The sequence below is a fragment of the Hydractinia symbiolongicarpus genome, chromosome 1 (genome assembly GCF_029227915.1).
Source record: "Hydractinia symbiolongicarpus strain clone_291-10 chromosome 1, HSymV2.1, whole genome shotgun sequence".
Lineage (NCBI taxonomy): Eukaryota > Metazoa > Cnidaria > Hydrozoa > Anthoathecata > Hydractiniidae > Hydractinia > Hydractinia symbiolongicarpus.
Window position 1 is genome coordinate 26,103,493 of NC_079875.1, and position 16,689 is coordinate 26,120,181.

At 33.7% G+C, this 16,689-nt stretch overlaps 1 protein-coding gene across 1 annotated transcript; it reads left to right on the plus strand.

Moving 5' to 3' along the window:
* The first annotated feature begins 14,740 nt into the window (after positions 1-14,740).
* LOC130621642 (uncharacterized) lies at positions 14,741-16,066 on the plus strand. Its single transcript, XM_057437004.1, has 3 exons — positions 14,741-15,309; positions 15,428-15,989; positions 16,034-16,066. The coding sequence occupies exons 1-3, from the start codon at positions 14,741-14,743 to the stop codon at positions 16,064-16,066; spliced, it is 1,164 nt and encodes a 387-aa protein (XP_057292987.1).
* The last annotated feature ends 623 nt before the right edge of the window (positions 16,067-16,689 follow it).

Below are 16,689 nucleotides of genomic sequence, written 5' to 3' on the forward strand. Positions count from 1 at the left end.
TTCATCAAAAAGAATCATTTTGAATAATTTTGACACGTGACTATTCCGATTTCCCGATTTTGTCGGATTTTACCCGAAAATCAGAGAAAAACAGATTTTCGAGCAATTTTTGGCAATTTCTTATCCGATCCATGTAAAAAGCGGAAGATATTTTAAACAAAATTTATTTAGCTTTCAGAAACTTCAAACAGAATGTAAAAATTCGCTCTAGAACAAAAGTATGTTTTGAGCAGATAGTGGCATTTTTAACAATTTTCAAGCTTCTGATGACGTCACAGAAAATGTGCTGACACAAGCAAAAATTTATTGCCGCCATTTTGTTTTATAAGTGTGCCAAGTTTGATTCAATTTGAACAATCCTAAAGTTATTAAGGGGGGCGCGGAATCCGCCCCCCTGGTCATAGTATGTTCGAAAAACCCCGGACCGAATAGGGTTAAAAAGCTTAAACATTACCGTCATCCATCCAGAAGTCTTCAACTATAATGGATAAAATGTGTAGTTGAAGAAAAATTAAATTTTAAATGTGGCGAAAACAAAACAAAAATTCGTAGTAATCGTTTCTAGGCTTCTAAACTAGCAAGGTGAATTTGTAAATTTCAAACAAGTACAGACATCCCCAATTCCTGTTTTCAAATTTACCTCACCAGTCAGCGTATAGTAAAAATTTAGAAATTTTGGAGAAGCAACAGGTATTTAAGGTTACTAATTCCCATGAAGAACTACGAAGAACTATTGAAGAAGAACTACTTCTCATGATCAGAAGACTGATTATGGTGAAGCATTTTTTGTTGAGAATTAAATACGGTTGTTCTATGATAAATATTTATCCATAAATACACACCACCAGGATTATCTGAGTTCATCGCTAACATATTGCCACATGTAGTGTACTGGCTTCGTCTGCGGCTCTCATTTCTGGGGATCGAATCCCGCTCACTACCAGGCGTTTGTGATGAACAAAGTAGTCACTTCTCAATATGACTTACACGCATTATACTCGCCCGTCATGACCAGAGATGCTGTTGCTAATAAGTCATAAATTTACCATGCGCTAAATTGAAAATACATTAATCATATATGTAAATGACTTCAATGTTGACATTATAGAGATGATCTGCAGAGTACAAAATCCTGTCCTGCAGTATTTAGCACAACTTTAGAAACAAACACTGTTTCTTATTTTACAATCGTTATCTTCAATTTTTTATTCGGATAGCAAATGAGAAAAAGAAATTAATCAAGTTAAATGTTGTTCTTGTCAATATGCTTGAAAAATTGCATAATCAGCAACTAAACATGGCGGGATGAGGTAAACAATAATTTGAAGTTCATTGCACATGTTGTGGCTGTTTAATAATAATTTGAATTCCGAATTTGAAAAACAAGCTGGGATCCAAAAAATTGTCCATAAACAAAACAAATTCGATTAGAAATTTTGTTTCGTCGATCTTCCAATGCTGTGTTTAGAAAGATATAGAACTACGCATTATATAAAAACCTGAAGAAAATAAAATTCTAAGGAGGATGTGTTAATTATTTACAGTTGATAAAAAAGGGCGGGAAAGTAACAGACAGTAAAACTGGAAGAAAATATAGTTCAACAGTACGATTTTCTTCAAAGCCAATTGTAATTTATGCTTGGAGTGGTTTTAGGTTTCCCCTTTTTTACACTAAATTGATATTTGCGTTGACAACGGGTTAAAGAAGTTTGCAGTTTCCCGAAAACAAATCGCATCAAAAATAAGTTAACAATCTTTACTCACTTTGAATTACAATTTCCTCGTCTTCTGAGAAAACTATTGTCAATCAGAAAAGGTATGTTACACTTCATCAGCTAAAAATTCTTTACACAGTAGTAAATAATTACCGTACCAGGAATGTCTATCGAAGTATTATCCCACTGAACAGAATATAAAGATAATTGTTATTAATACATAGCCTTAAAAATATGTTTAATTAATGAGATGGTGTAAAACTAGGTTTGCCAATCAACCATAATATCTTCTTGCTCTCTAAGCCCACCTCCTATTTTTCAACTTCTTTATGAAGCAATTATCAATTGTTTAATGTAAAACTTTTTGTCAAATATTTTGAGCAATTTCAATTTAGGAATAAGATAAACTACTTTAATTATAAAATTATTACTTTCTTATAAAATAAGCCAACCGACATCGTTTTAAATTCATCAAAAATATTCTTGTTATCTTTTATTAAACATTGTATGCATGAAATACAATATTGTTTAGCATATTGACACAAAGTAAGATTTCCAATATAGTCGGTAACTGTCGTGCAACTGTTGTTTTGCGAATGTAACCTGCTATTTTTTTCTTCTTCTTCTTCTTCCTCCACTAACACAATTAGTCAAAAGGGTTACACAATAAACTCTATCCAAGTTGAGAAAGGAGGAGTGGCGACAAATATGCCATTTCACAGTGTCCTTTATCCTTTCTTACAACATTTCATTAAACAAAATTTAATGATTATCAGGTTTTTAATAGCAATGAAAGCAATTCTGATTACGGTACAATTGATGGCAGTTGATTTCCCTGCGTGTATGAATACTAGTATATCCTATATTATGCTATATTCAACCCAAATATTATGTACATCGTTAAACTCTTTCAAGTTTTAGAGGCGCCTCATGAAACCCCTATCAGTTTTTCACTTCTGCATCGCAAGAGTTTTTTTGGTAAAGGAGAGTCACTGCATTATTTAGTACTTTTGGGAAACGAAACTGTTGATGTTATCCTCGGTGATTTTAACGTAAATGCATTGAGTTACGAAAATTGCAAGGCCCCTGGTGTCGATTATTAAACTTTTCGCCCTGATAAAATGTTATTTTAACAAGAACGAAAGCTTTAAGCCATAAGGCTACATAACAAAATATCAATACAATACGCAAACACACTTACATTTCGCCATTTAGTGAAAAGATCTAGAACACAAAAAGTGGTACACATCTCAAAACAAACCAGGTTGCAAAATTTTATTTCACGCATTCGGTTATTTAGAAATCCGTAATTTAGACGTATCTTTAAAAGTCAATAGAAACATACTTGTTCTTGCAACTCTTCTACTATGTGTTGCTGTTGTTGTAGTTGTTGTTAAACCTGCTGTTGGCGTCGGCGTCTTTCTGCACCCTGATTTTGTTGGCGGCGCCGACGCCTTTCAGCAGCGTCAACTTCTTCTTCCATTAGCTAAGTAGTATTATATAAAGCTGACATCACCAAACACATTTCGCAATACATCAAAAAAGTCGATAATCCAGAAAAAATAATAAGATCATATGATTGTATTTCAGTTCTATGACCTCCATTAACTGGTGTTTTTCACAATTGATTTGGCGACCGTCCTTCGGTAACTTAAATAGCTTTGTCCAAGAAAGTTGCGGTTGAAAAAAGACTGACGTCCGGAACTCGTTTCCTGGTTATTTGAACTAAAACTTCACGTTTGCTATAATTTACTAGTTTTGTTAACAATATCGAGGAGATATCGATTACAACAGCATGTTCTAGTAATGCCTCAAATATTGTGCGGTAAATATCTTTTCCCGTTGTTGGTATTGTATGGAGCGTAATTAAAATAATATGTAGAATCGCGTGGTTTTGATTAGCGGGTGAAAAGGTAAGTTCTTTGAAAGTATGATGACGTAAGGAAATTCTCAACAATGCACAAAAAAAACATTTTTTTTTTTTGGAGGTGCCTATAATTTTTGGCTAAGGAGATATTGAAAATGAACGTTAGCCTTCTGCCTGTCACAGAAACAGAGAAATACTCAACCTGTTAGTTTAATGGATCGGTAAAAAAAATCAGTTGAGCTTCAAGAAAAGTCCGTTATTTGTTTTATGTCGTGGTTGTCAGCTGAGTCCGACCTATGTACAAAATAATTTTTTTACTGGTTTTCTCTATTTTGAACTAGAAATAAATGTATACAGTTATGGTTTTTTTAGTGACAAAATATTGTAACGCATTGAGAACATTAAAAAAGCATATGCTGTAAAAGTACATTGAATTGCAGAATACATCTCAATGGAAAATTTGGACTATTTCTTAAAACATTTAGCTATGTAACATCATTTAGCAAAAAAATGTGTCTCTATTTACTTTGCGTAGCCCACTAAACTTGTGATAAATGTAGTAAAAAACAAGTTACTCACCTCAGTTTTTCTCTCTTTGATTATTCTTTGTGCATGTTTTGCAGCACGGCTGCTTCCGGCAACAATCAAGCATGGCTTCTCACTATGATAAACAGAAATAGTAAGCTTTTTAATATCATTGAGTTATACGGATACTTCATACCACTAGAAAAGCATAAATTTAACATCTTCAAAATTGTATAATTGAGCGTAAAATATGGAATTTTTTTGTTTTTGTTCTGTTTGCTGTTCAGTATTTAAACTACAATATTTCTCATTGTGTTTTAGAGAATGGAAAATTTTTGACCAATTTTTGGCTTGCAAAACAGCATCTTCTAAAATAAATTATTGCTTGTGGATATTTTATATGAGGCCTTTATTCCTATAGGATTTTAACCAGATTGTAGCTACTATGATGTGCATAAAGAGGGAACAAGAACTGTACTGTACTATTATTTTGTTATTTCACTAACTTGCTAAATAAATAATAACTTACGGAAAACGAGGACTCCAAAAAAAATTGAATTGCACTGTGGGTTCGAATGCACCTGCAGGCGGTTTTTCTGAAAAATAAAAATTTGCGTAAAAAGAGCTCGTTGATGACGTAGCAATTCACTATTTGGAACATGGCATTTGTCTTTGTTTATATTAGCTTCGGTGTCATTTTAAAAATTCAAGTATATAATAATATAATGGAAAAAAATGATTCTTCTCAGTAGAAATTTATATTACAGGTCTCAAGCTCTAAGCAACCGACTGAAGAAATTTTGTAGTAATTTGAGGGATAGTTTGAATTATAAGCTTTTACTGTGATTGTTTTCTGTAGCATATGGTAAATGTACGAAATTGTTCAGTGTATGAAACCTTTTATGTTAAAGAAAAAATATAATTTTAACATGTTAGCCAAATAAGCATTGGTTCACTTGTCAAGAATGACACCATTCATTCTGTTTTGCTATTTCCGTGATCTGAACCGCGATCTAAGTGTTATATATATTGGAATTAATTATCCTTTACGCCTTAATGTATATTTAGCACAATTCGCTCCTTGGTAAATATGTTTCCACACAACGGCAATTAAATTCAATAAATACTCTATGATGGTCAATACATATAGTTAACAATGTTCTGTCATATATTTAATATCGTTTCTCCTTTTGTAAGAAATATTATTCCTAGAAATTGTTTTAAATATTATAAACAATATGTGTATACGGGTATATTTTAATTATCTAAGGAAGATTAACTCTCTTTGGTTTGGGGGTGAAGGGTTCGTATAGTAACGCCAGTAAATTTCGGTTGCATCACAATCTTTACACGGGATTTCGTAAACAACATTGCTTTGTTCTTCCAGGTTTATTATGTCTTTTGGTTTAGATAAAGTGCTTCTTAGGGTGTTTTTAGAGTTAAGAATGCATTTGATCTTGTGTTGCCTTAAAACTCGACGAAGGATCTCGCTGGTACCTGGTACCTCCGTTGCATCTTTTCTTCATTCTATTTTCCACTTGCGTGATTACTTTCCAACTGAATCCACTTGTGATTAATGCATTTCTTACAAGCCGAATTTCTTCTTTCCTCTCCTTGTTATCTCTGACTACGCTGTTGACACGATTCAGTAATGAAGATATGACACTTTCTTTGCCAGATTTCTGATGGTTTGATTCGAAGTTGTGTGTTATTTTACAATACAGTCAGTAAGCGATAGCTAATTCCATCCTGTTCAAACTCAACAGTGAATTTGATTTGTCGATGCAGGCCTTTATGTGTTCATGGAACTCTTCTAGATGGGATGTTTTCTGGCGAACATCGACTACTGATGATGCAGGACTACCATGGCAACTCCGTCAGTTTGAGTTTAGAAGTTCTTATTAAATAGATACTATGTTTTGGTTACAACAAGTTCGACAAAACGCATCCTTTTCGATAAGGTCTTTAATGATGTTTAGGGTGTCTTCTTTGTGAACATTTGTGTAGAGTGGCGTGACATCAAATGATACCATGCATTCGTCGTCTGCTATCCTTAATTGTCTGATGTATTGCGAGAATTCCTTTGAGTTTCCGCTATGGTCAGTTGTTGTAAATTTGCTGAGGATAGAAGCAACAAATTTTGATAGGTTGTATAAGGGTGTTCCAGTGCGAATGAATTTTGGTAATCCGTACTAACGCGGTGGTGTTCCGTCACAAGGTTTCATTCGGTAATACTGCTTATCGTCGGTGTATTCTTTTCTCTTCAACTCCGTTAAGATGTTCTTCGCTTCTCGTTTGATGACGTCTGCAGGATTTTTCTTGAGAAGTTTGTTAGGCCCGTTGTTAATGTGTTCGTTGCACTTGCTGATGTAGTCAGGTGTATTCATGATAACCGTTGTTCTCTTTGTCTTTCTTTAACCTGGTGTCATACAGAAATTCATTCCTTGAGTCTTGACTTAATGGTGTTGTCAAGATCAAGAATTTGGCGATGTAGGGTGTTACGTGACTTTAGTGGAATCTTTCTTGCAATAACTAGTATGATACAACATTATCTTAAATTATTTTATTATGCTCTTAGAAATGAATGTATACTTCTGAAACTTGAAAAAAATTTTTCCAAATTCATGGACTGTCAAATGTCTACAAATATTTTGAATTTACAAATTAAGATGTTTTAAATTATTTACAGTAATAATAAATAAGTAAATAATAGTGATAACAGCATTCTTCATCTTCTTTTGTTTTTAATTTTTATCACTCACAAAAAAATCAACAAAAAACAAATCATTTTTGAAGTGCATATATGTTGCATTTCTACTCTGGTAGAACATGCACACGTATATAGAAATGCAGCATATGCTAGCACCTATGCACATCATGTCGTTAATGTATTGCTCAAATCGTTCTTCTTTTTCTTCATCTTCTTGAACACCTGTTATGGCAATCGCAGCCTTTTTGTACTTTGATATAACAACGTCCCAATTCGGGGCAAGTGTAGCTGCAAATTCCGAATAGGCTACGTATGGTGTATTAAGCCACTTGCATATGAATGGTTTTCATTTTTTTTCGAAATCCCCATCCGTTGCAGTATTGCTAATGGTCGCTGCACCGTATGGTCTAAGGAAGTCATTCGGGAAATGGTCAAAAAAGAACACTGCGCCTTTTGTTCGACGTGACATCTAAATATACCAAAAAAATTTATATGTTTTAGAAAGAGTAAATGTAAAATGCAATGGCACATTTTCATATAGCTTATTTTTTGAATAACCTAAATCTGGACAACAAGGAAACAACGTAAAATGACGCTCAAATTATTGCAACTATAAGAAACCTCAGAACTTAATCTATTGATTTTTACTATTATTGTGTGTGAAAATGGGTAAAAAAAAAGTTAAATCATATGTTCCGGTAGCAATTCTTATGTAATTATTTAACGATGGAGTACACTTAAAGTATTTTTTTTCTGGCTTATCTGCTCCTCCAGCCTTTGAAATATTGTCCGGATGGAAATGGACGTATTTGGCAACTTTTAAATGTAAGGTTGCTAGATACATGCTAGCACCTATGCACATCATGTCGTTAATGTATTGTTCAAATTGTTCTTCTTTTTCTTCATCTTCTTGAACACCTGTTATGGCAATAGCAGCCTTTTTGTACTTTGATATAACAACATCCCAATGCGGGGCAAATGTAGCTGCAAATTCCGAATAGGCGACGGATGGTCTATTAAACCACCTGCATCTGAATAATTTTAATTTTTTTTTTCGAAATCCCCATCCGTTGCAATATTGTTCATGGTCGCTGTACCGTGTGGTCTAAGGAAATCATTCGGGAAATGATCAAAAAAGAACACCTCGACTTTTGTTCGACGTGATATCTAAGTATATTAAAAAAAATTTAAATGTTTTAGAAAGAGTAAAACTTATATCTGGACAACAAGGAAAACTTAATCTATTGATTTTTACTATTATTGTGTGTGAAAATGGGTAACAAAAATATCCTGTTAAATCATATGTTCCGGTAGCAATTCTTGTGTAATTATTTAACGATGGAGTAAACTTAAAATATTTCCATTCTGGCTTATCTGCTCCTCCAGCCTTAAAAATATACATGCTAGCACCTATGCACATCATGTCGTTAATGTATTGCTCAAATTGTTCTTCTTTTTCTTCATCTTCTTGAACACCTGTTATGGAAATTGCAGCCTTTTTGTACTTTGATATAACAACATCCCAATTCGGGGCAAGTGTAGCTGCAAATTCCGAGTAGGCGACGGATGGTCTATTAAGCCACTTGCATCAGAATGGTTTTAAATTTTTTTCGAAATCCCCATCCGTTGCAGTATTGGTAATGGTCGCTGCACCGTATGGTCTAAGGAAGTCATTCGGGAAATGATCAAAAAAGAACAGTGCGCCTTTTGTTCGACGTGACATCTAAATTTACTAAAATAAATTTAATTGTTTTAGAAAGAGTAAATGTAAAATGTAATGGCACATTTTCATATAGCTTATTTTTTGAATAACCTAAATCTGGACAACAAGGAAACAACGTAAAATGACGCTCAAATTATTGCAACTATAAGGAACCTGAGAACTTAATCTATTGATTTTTACTATTATTGTGTGTGAAAATGGGTAACAAAAAAGTTAAATCATATGTTCCGGTAGCAATTCTTATGTAATTATATAACGACGGAGTAAGATGGAAATGCACGTATTTGGCAACTTTTAAATGTAAGGCTGCTAGATACATGTCACCTATGCACATCATCTCATTAATGTATTGCTCAAATCGTTCTTCTTTTTCTTCATCTTCTTGAACACCTGTTATTGCAATTGCAGCCTTTTTGTACTTTGATATAACAACATCCCAATTCGGGGCAAGTGTAGCTGCAAATTCCGAATAGGCGACGGATGGTCTATTAAACCACTTGCATCGGAATGGTTTTAAATTTTTTTCGAAATCCCTATCCGTTGCAGTAATGGTAATGGTCGCTGCACCGTATGGTCTAAAGAAGTCATTCGGGAAATGATCAAAAAAAACACTGCGCCTTTTGTTCGACGTGACATCTAAATATACTAAAAAAAATTTCAATGTTTTAGAAAGAGTAAATGTAAAATGTAATGGCACATTTTCATATAGCTTATTTTTTGAATAACCTAAATCTGGACAACAAGGAAACAACGTAAAATAACGCTCAAATTATTGGAACTATAAGAAACCTCAGAACTTATTGATTTTTACTATTATTGTGTGTGAAAATGGGTAACAAAAAAATCCTGTTAAATCATATGTTCCGGTAGCAATTCTTATGTAATTATATAACCATGGAGTACACCTAAAATATTTCCATTCTGCCTTATCTTCTCCTCCAGCTAAAATATTGTCCAGATGTAAATGGACGTATTTGGCAACTTTTAAATGTAAGGCTGCTAGATACATGCTAGCACCTATGCACATCATTTCGTTAATGTATTGCTCAAATTGTTCTTCTTTTTCTTCATCTTTTTGAACGCCTGTTATGGAAATTGCAGCCTTTTTGTACTTTGATATAACAACGTCCCAATTCGGGGCAAGTGTAGCTGCAAATTCCGAATAGGCGACGGATGGTCTATTAAACCACTTGCATCGGAATGGTTTTAAATTTTTTTCGAAATCCACATCCGTTGCAGTATTGGTAATGGTCGCTGCACCGTATGGTCTAAAGAAGTCATTCGGGAAATGATCAAAAAAACACTGCGCCTTTTGTTCGACGTGACATCTAAATATACTAAAAAAAATTTCAATGTTTTAGAAAGAGTAATTGTAAAATGTAATGGCACATTTTCATATAGCTTATTTTTTGAATAACCTAAATCTGGACAACAAGGAAACAACGTAAAATGACGCTCAAATTATTGCAACTATAAGACTGTCTTTTTTCGGGTTTTTTTGGGCCTATGCACGTTTTTTCGTAGGCAGCTTATCGGCACCGTCATGCTCGCTATACACATAAAAAAAATGTGAAATTATGTAATTTGTACGTTCAGGTACTATGGACGGCTTACTCTACAGATATTAGCTAGCTATTAGCTAAACATGTTACCTGAATCATCATTATTGGGATTTTCGTGGCTTTGAAAAGTTTCATCAACATTCCCACCTATGTTCATCATCGCAATCCAGTGCTGGAATGTTGTCAATAACTTCCATAGTACGCAAAGATGAGGGACGGTGTTTAGATTTGACATTCTTCTTAGTGCAATCACCATTTATACGTCTGAAGTAAAAATTAGTTTTTGAGACAGATTGTCCACAAAATTTTCGGATTTTCTTCATTTTGACCGTTGCTTGCTATATCTCTTGTTCAAATGAAGAGATTCGGGACCGCAGTTTCAAGGCCCCGATTTTAAACAACTCCATTAACTTTCCAGATCGTCATTGTCTTTTTTTTACTGGATAAAAATTTCCCTTTTTAACGTTCTTATATAATAAATTTACAATTTTATATTAAATAATAACTTATTAAACTGACATTTTTTGCAATTTTAACTTGGTCTTGATTTTGCCAGTCGGGAAGATCGACCCGTGGCTCCAAAATTTAACGTCTTTTCATCATTTCACATTTTACAAGAAAAACATTTTACCAGAGCATTTTTTATGGCATCAACAACATCATTTTTTAGTAAAAGAGCCAATGACTACACCTGAAGGTGTAAAGTTCTTCTGCCAACTCGAACAGATGTTCCATCCATAGCTAGATGCAATTTATATTTGTTTGTTTTTTGAAATGGGCTCTTTAAATCTGAAATTGTATTTTCTTATAATTTTTAGATCACTGCTTTTTCCATCAACACCATGGGACAGTAATAATAGAAACTCCTCCGATAATTCATTTTCATCCTCAGCATCATTGGTTTCACCAAATATTATTATTAGTTTTACAGTATGTTTTTGGTCACTTCAATATCAAATATTTGTGTGTAGCTCACAGCTAAAGGTTTTCTCAGACCACAACATACATAAATACTGGTAGACGGAGCAAATGAATCTTATATATTTCTGGATGATACATAATTATGTAACTATACTGTTTTAGTCTACTTAACAATGCCCAAGACAACTTTAATGAGAAAATAAATCAAATTCAAGGAGCAAATGAGGAGATTGTGCGAAATTTACAAGGAGAATTGAAAGAATTGAGGGATGAGGTAGCTGTGTTAAAGCAACCAAAACAAAAAGGGAAAATTGCAATTCATGTGGAGTTATCGGTACGACTTTTTCTTATTATGTTGACGTTCCCCTCTTTTTTTGTGAAATTTCAGCTGGTAATTCTCGCAAAAATTTATTCTCCTAACGCAACTGCCATTATATATTATTCTATTTTTAGAAAACGATTCGTGACCTGTAACAACCATTCTAACAGGTGGGAGGCTAGAATTTTAGTCAACGGTAAGTATGCCTGTTTGTTTTTGGATCCTTTCTTTTGTCATTACGAGGTAAATAGTGATAAGCAGTCTATTACAAGGTCTGAATGATAGCTCTGTGAATTTGATCGGCAAATTCGAAAAATTAAGTTGATAAAAATAAACATTGAATGAAGTTTGACCTTAAACATTTAAAATTTTATATAAGCGTCATTAATTCTAAAAATTGTCCTTGGTTTGTCATTATTCACTGAACATATATGCAACATTTTAATTTTTTTTCTTTTAAATAACTTAGAGTAAGTATCAAAGCTTTGTGTTAAAAATAGACTAAGGAAATAAAAGCATAGTATAGTATATATATACTTTAGTTATACAATGCGGGAGATAAAGTTTTAAAAAATTATTACTTGGACGTTTATAGCAAATTTAATGTGTGGGCAATGTCTGAAAATGAAGACGAAGAAGGGAATAAGATATTGCGATCTCTCCCTTGGAGAACCGAGGAGGCTTCACACTTAGTAAGAAGATGTGACATGGCATTGGAAGTTATTAGAAAATATGGCGAACCATCTGACCGTGCACCAAATGTTCACTGTCTTGAATTTGTAAAACCAGAACTTTAATTGTAATGTTTTCTTTGCTTTGTGTGTGCTTATTTCAACGTTTCTCCTAGTAAGTGTTATTTTACTTAAAACCCTAAAGATATTTGTTTAAATTGAGTGTTCATTGTCATTGTTTTTCACAGCATCAAGTTTTGGCAAAGCTTTTTGTGCATAATTTATATATTTAAATTTTATTATAAAAAAGGCTGAAATTTTTTTTTGGGAGCATCAACTTTTTAGATGCTTCATATGTTAACAAAGTTTTTGTATGTATTTTATATTTTTATTGTATTTATAAAAATTTCCTTGTTAAAAACAGTTTGTGAATATATAACATTTCTTAACAAATTCATATATTAAATATTCAACAATTCATTTGTACATTTCTTGTTGCACATTTCCTTATTTTCTTAAAATAGCAGAGTTTGTTCGATTTGTTTAACTGCTACGCTGGTCGATATGCCAATACGTCATCAGCGACGCGCACTATATTCAAAGTATTCATCATCAATATTTTTCCGTATTCCTTAAGGATGATATTTCGCCATTTCCGTATGATATAAGTACTCTCCGTATACTGCGTTTTGTAATACGGAATTTCGTAAATCCGTATCAATCTCCGTATAATACTTGTATCCGTCCGTATTCCACATTCCGTATACGGATAGTATCCTATTGTCCGTATTCAAATAGTCCCAATACGGTGTGATACGGATTAGTATACGGAGTTTATACGGACGATTTAGTCTCCGAATTTGTCCGTATTCTGTCTTAATACGGAGAAATTCGGATGAAAAAAAACCTGTATTTATGCATGTTTCACGCAATGCTCTCCATCGATATTATTACGTTTCGAGTCAACGATTTTGAACAACTTAAACGACGCACTCACAGTTTGCGATAGATGATATTTTTTACCACCCGAATGCGCGCGTTTGTCGAGTTTTTTTGTTTTGTTTACATTTGTCGCGCAACCGTCACAAACCACGTGATAGAAAATAAGCAACATGATTCGCTCAATTACGTAGTTTCGAACGGGACGGCATTCGAATAGAAAGTTTCCTTCGCGTAAAAACAAACAAACAAAAAATTTAAAGTTTTCGCGACAAAAGACGAACTTAAAAAAGCGAATAAAAATTAGTATCGTTAAAAGATAAAAAAAAACACATAACTAAACACAGTTTATGTTAAGTGGGAAGGAGGAATTTACAGGTAAAGTTTTGTTTTTAAATATAAAGCTGCTGAAAGTATTTTCAAAAAATGCAGAAAACCAATGCAGCTAGTAGGTTACTGAACATATTCTTAAAAAAAGAAATGTTCATGCTTTCGTTTTCCGATTTGTTTATATATAAAGACAACAACAACGCTAGGCTATTTGTTTACAAATTTTGCATAAATTAAGGTATCTTCAAGTGCGTAACTATGCGTGTTTAATTATTTAAAATGCTGCACAAAGATGTGAGTACAAATAATTTTGTAGTTGTTCAAGCAAATTATATTATAGAGATTGTAAATAGCTTCTAAAAACCAATACTCACGGGCATCCTTATCTATTTGCCTGCCACTAGACTGCTCTAACTGAAGTATCCTTTTTTATAGCCTTTATTGAGACAGTTTGGGTTTTTAGCTACTGCACTGCTACTATTTTTATTTTATAGACCGTTATTAGACTTTTATTCAGAGAACCCTAGCTAGCCGTTCTTAGTTATATATAGCTAGCTATAGTTAAAAGAGTGTTTTCTTTCTATTATGTTTTAGCTAGATACCAGACAAAAAAAGAAATAAATAGTTTATCAAAATCTATAGCATTTGAAACTTTAGAAACTGTGAGTAAGAAATTCTTTATTTTTAAATTATATATAGTTAGCGTAGCATTTCAAAACTGTTGTTTTACGAATAAGAGGATTCTATTGAATTCAAAATAGTGGTATTAATTATAAAAATGGTGGTATATATTAATTTTAAAGTGTAAAAGGTCAGAACTGTCAATCTTAAGTCCCTATATATTTATATATATCTTATTTTTTCTCATTTTAGGAACTGTGGTACCTAATTTGTTTTATTTAGTTTTAATTAGAATATAATGTCTAATGAGTCTGGAATTAATGACAGCAGTAATACTGTTCGTGGTTTTAGACTGTTTAATAATTTGAGTTGGCATAATAGGATACCTCATGTTGCTGTACGTGCAACCCGTACTCGCAACACTACTATAATGTTGCAGTATTATACTTACCGTTTAGCTGCTCGGGAATATTTCAGCCCGATTCATTATGGTAAGAAATTGTTTCAGCAGTATTGTGTTGATTCTTATGTTAAAGTTGAAGGTAATAATTTAAATTACATTCGAGCAAATCAAACCAACCTTCGTGTTGATAGTTATGAAGGTTTAGCTGACCATTTGAATGCACGAGCTGAAGAGCGAGGCCTTCAACCAGGTCGTATTGTTGTTCTTCCTTCGAGTTATTAGTAAGTTTGGAAAACCTGATTTTTTTCTGATTTTACGTGCAATCCAAAATGGCGTGAAATTACAGAAAATTTGTTTGCAGGCCAACGTGCACACGATCGGCCTGATTTAGTTTCTCGAGTTTTTAAATTGAAACTAAATGCACTCCTACTGAAATGGGAGTTCTATGTAAGACTATAGCACATGTGTATGTTATAGAATTTCAAAAGAGGGGTTTGCCTCATTGTCATTTGTTAATTCATTTAGATCCCAATGACAAACTTAGGGATGCAGATGACATAGACAGTGTTATTTCAGCAGAAATTCCTAATCAACAGGAACACCCTGAGCTGTTTGAAATTGTACGATCGTGTATGATTCATGGACCATGTGGACATCTGAATCCTAATTCCAGATGTATGGAAGATGGTGTTTGCACGAAAAGTTTTCCAAAGAAATTTTTAGCATCTACGGTAGCTGAAGTCAACGGATATCCATTATATAGACGCCGTGATAATGGTATACATATCAATGTCAATAATGTTGATGTAGATAATCGCTGGATTGTTCCATATAATCCATGGCTTTCAAAGAAATACAATGCACATATAAACTTAAAGCCGTGCATGTCTGTTAAATGTGTTAAATACCTCTATAAATATATTTATAAAGGTCATGATTGTGCCAACATTGATATCAATGAACGTATTGATCATGATGAGGTGCAGACATTTTTAGATGCGCGGTATGTCAGTGCACCGGAAGCGATATGGCGTCTTTTTGAATTTAACATGCACCAACAATCTCATGTTGTCCATAGATTGCCAGTGCACTTGCCAAATAACCATATTGTTTATTTTCAGCAAAGGACAGGCCAAAGAGGCTCTGGACAGAGCTGCAGATCAGGCTATAAAATTAACAGCTTGGTTTGTGTTAAATGCAGAGAATCATGATGCTCCCCAATATATGTATCCAGATATTCCTCTTCATTTTGTTTTTAATAAGAACAAAGTTTGGAAACCAAGACAACGCGGTCATGGTAAAATTGTGTCCAGAATGTATAGTGTGAGTCCTCGCGCAGGTGAGCTTTTTTATTTACGTATGTTGCTATTGCATACACCTGGTGCAACTTCTTTTGAAGATTTACGAACTGTCAATGGCAATGTTGCTGAAACATTTCGTGACGCCTGTTTACTGCGTGGTCTCCTGCAAGATGATACTAAATGGAACAATACTTTGCAAGAAGCTGTTAACTTTCAGATGCCTCGACAATTAAGGCAACTGTTTGCTGAGATACTTACTCACTGCGAACCTTCTGATCCTTTTACTTTGTGGACAAGGTACAAGGATGCAATATATGAAGATTATATTCACCAAATGAATGAGGAACAGGCTGAGTACAGACTGCTTCAAGATATTAATTCTGTACTTAGGTAAATCTCTTACTGATTATAATCTTCCTCATTTAGATGAATTACCCCCAGTTGAAAACATTAATGTAGCTATGGAGGCTGAAAGAGCTTCTCAACTAAGGGCTCAACTTACTTACGAGCAGACTGCACTGGCTAATGCAGTCATAGAAGCTGTTGTAAATGTTGCTAACAATGCAGCCCAAAACAACCGTCTGTTTTATTTAGAAGGTGCTGGTGGTAGTGGTAAAACCTTTACTTATAATTACCTTATTTCTGAACTTACAGGTAGAGGTTTTCAAGTTGGAACTGCTGCATTTACTGGCATAGCAGCAACACTTTTGAAAAAGGGTACCACCATTCATAGAATATTCCGGTTACCTGTTCCTATTGTAGAGAACAGTACATGCAGCATAACCCCGGTTTCTGCTTATGCTGCAGAATTGCGACAAAAGAGTCTCTTTTTACTTGATGAAGCTTCCATGATTCCTAAGCATGCTTTTCATGCAATAGATCGTCTTCTACAAGATATTTGTAATAATGAGCTTCCATTTGGAGGTAAAGTTGTTCTTTTAGGTGGTGATTTTTCACAGTTACTGCCTGTTGTCAGAAAAGGAAAACCAACTGAAATTGTGGACATGTGTTTAAAAATTTCTCCATTATGGCACTTGGTTAAAGAATTTCGATTACATCGAAACATGAGAACAAGGCCAGGA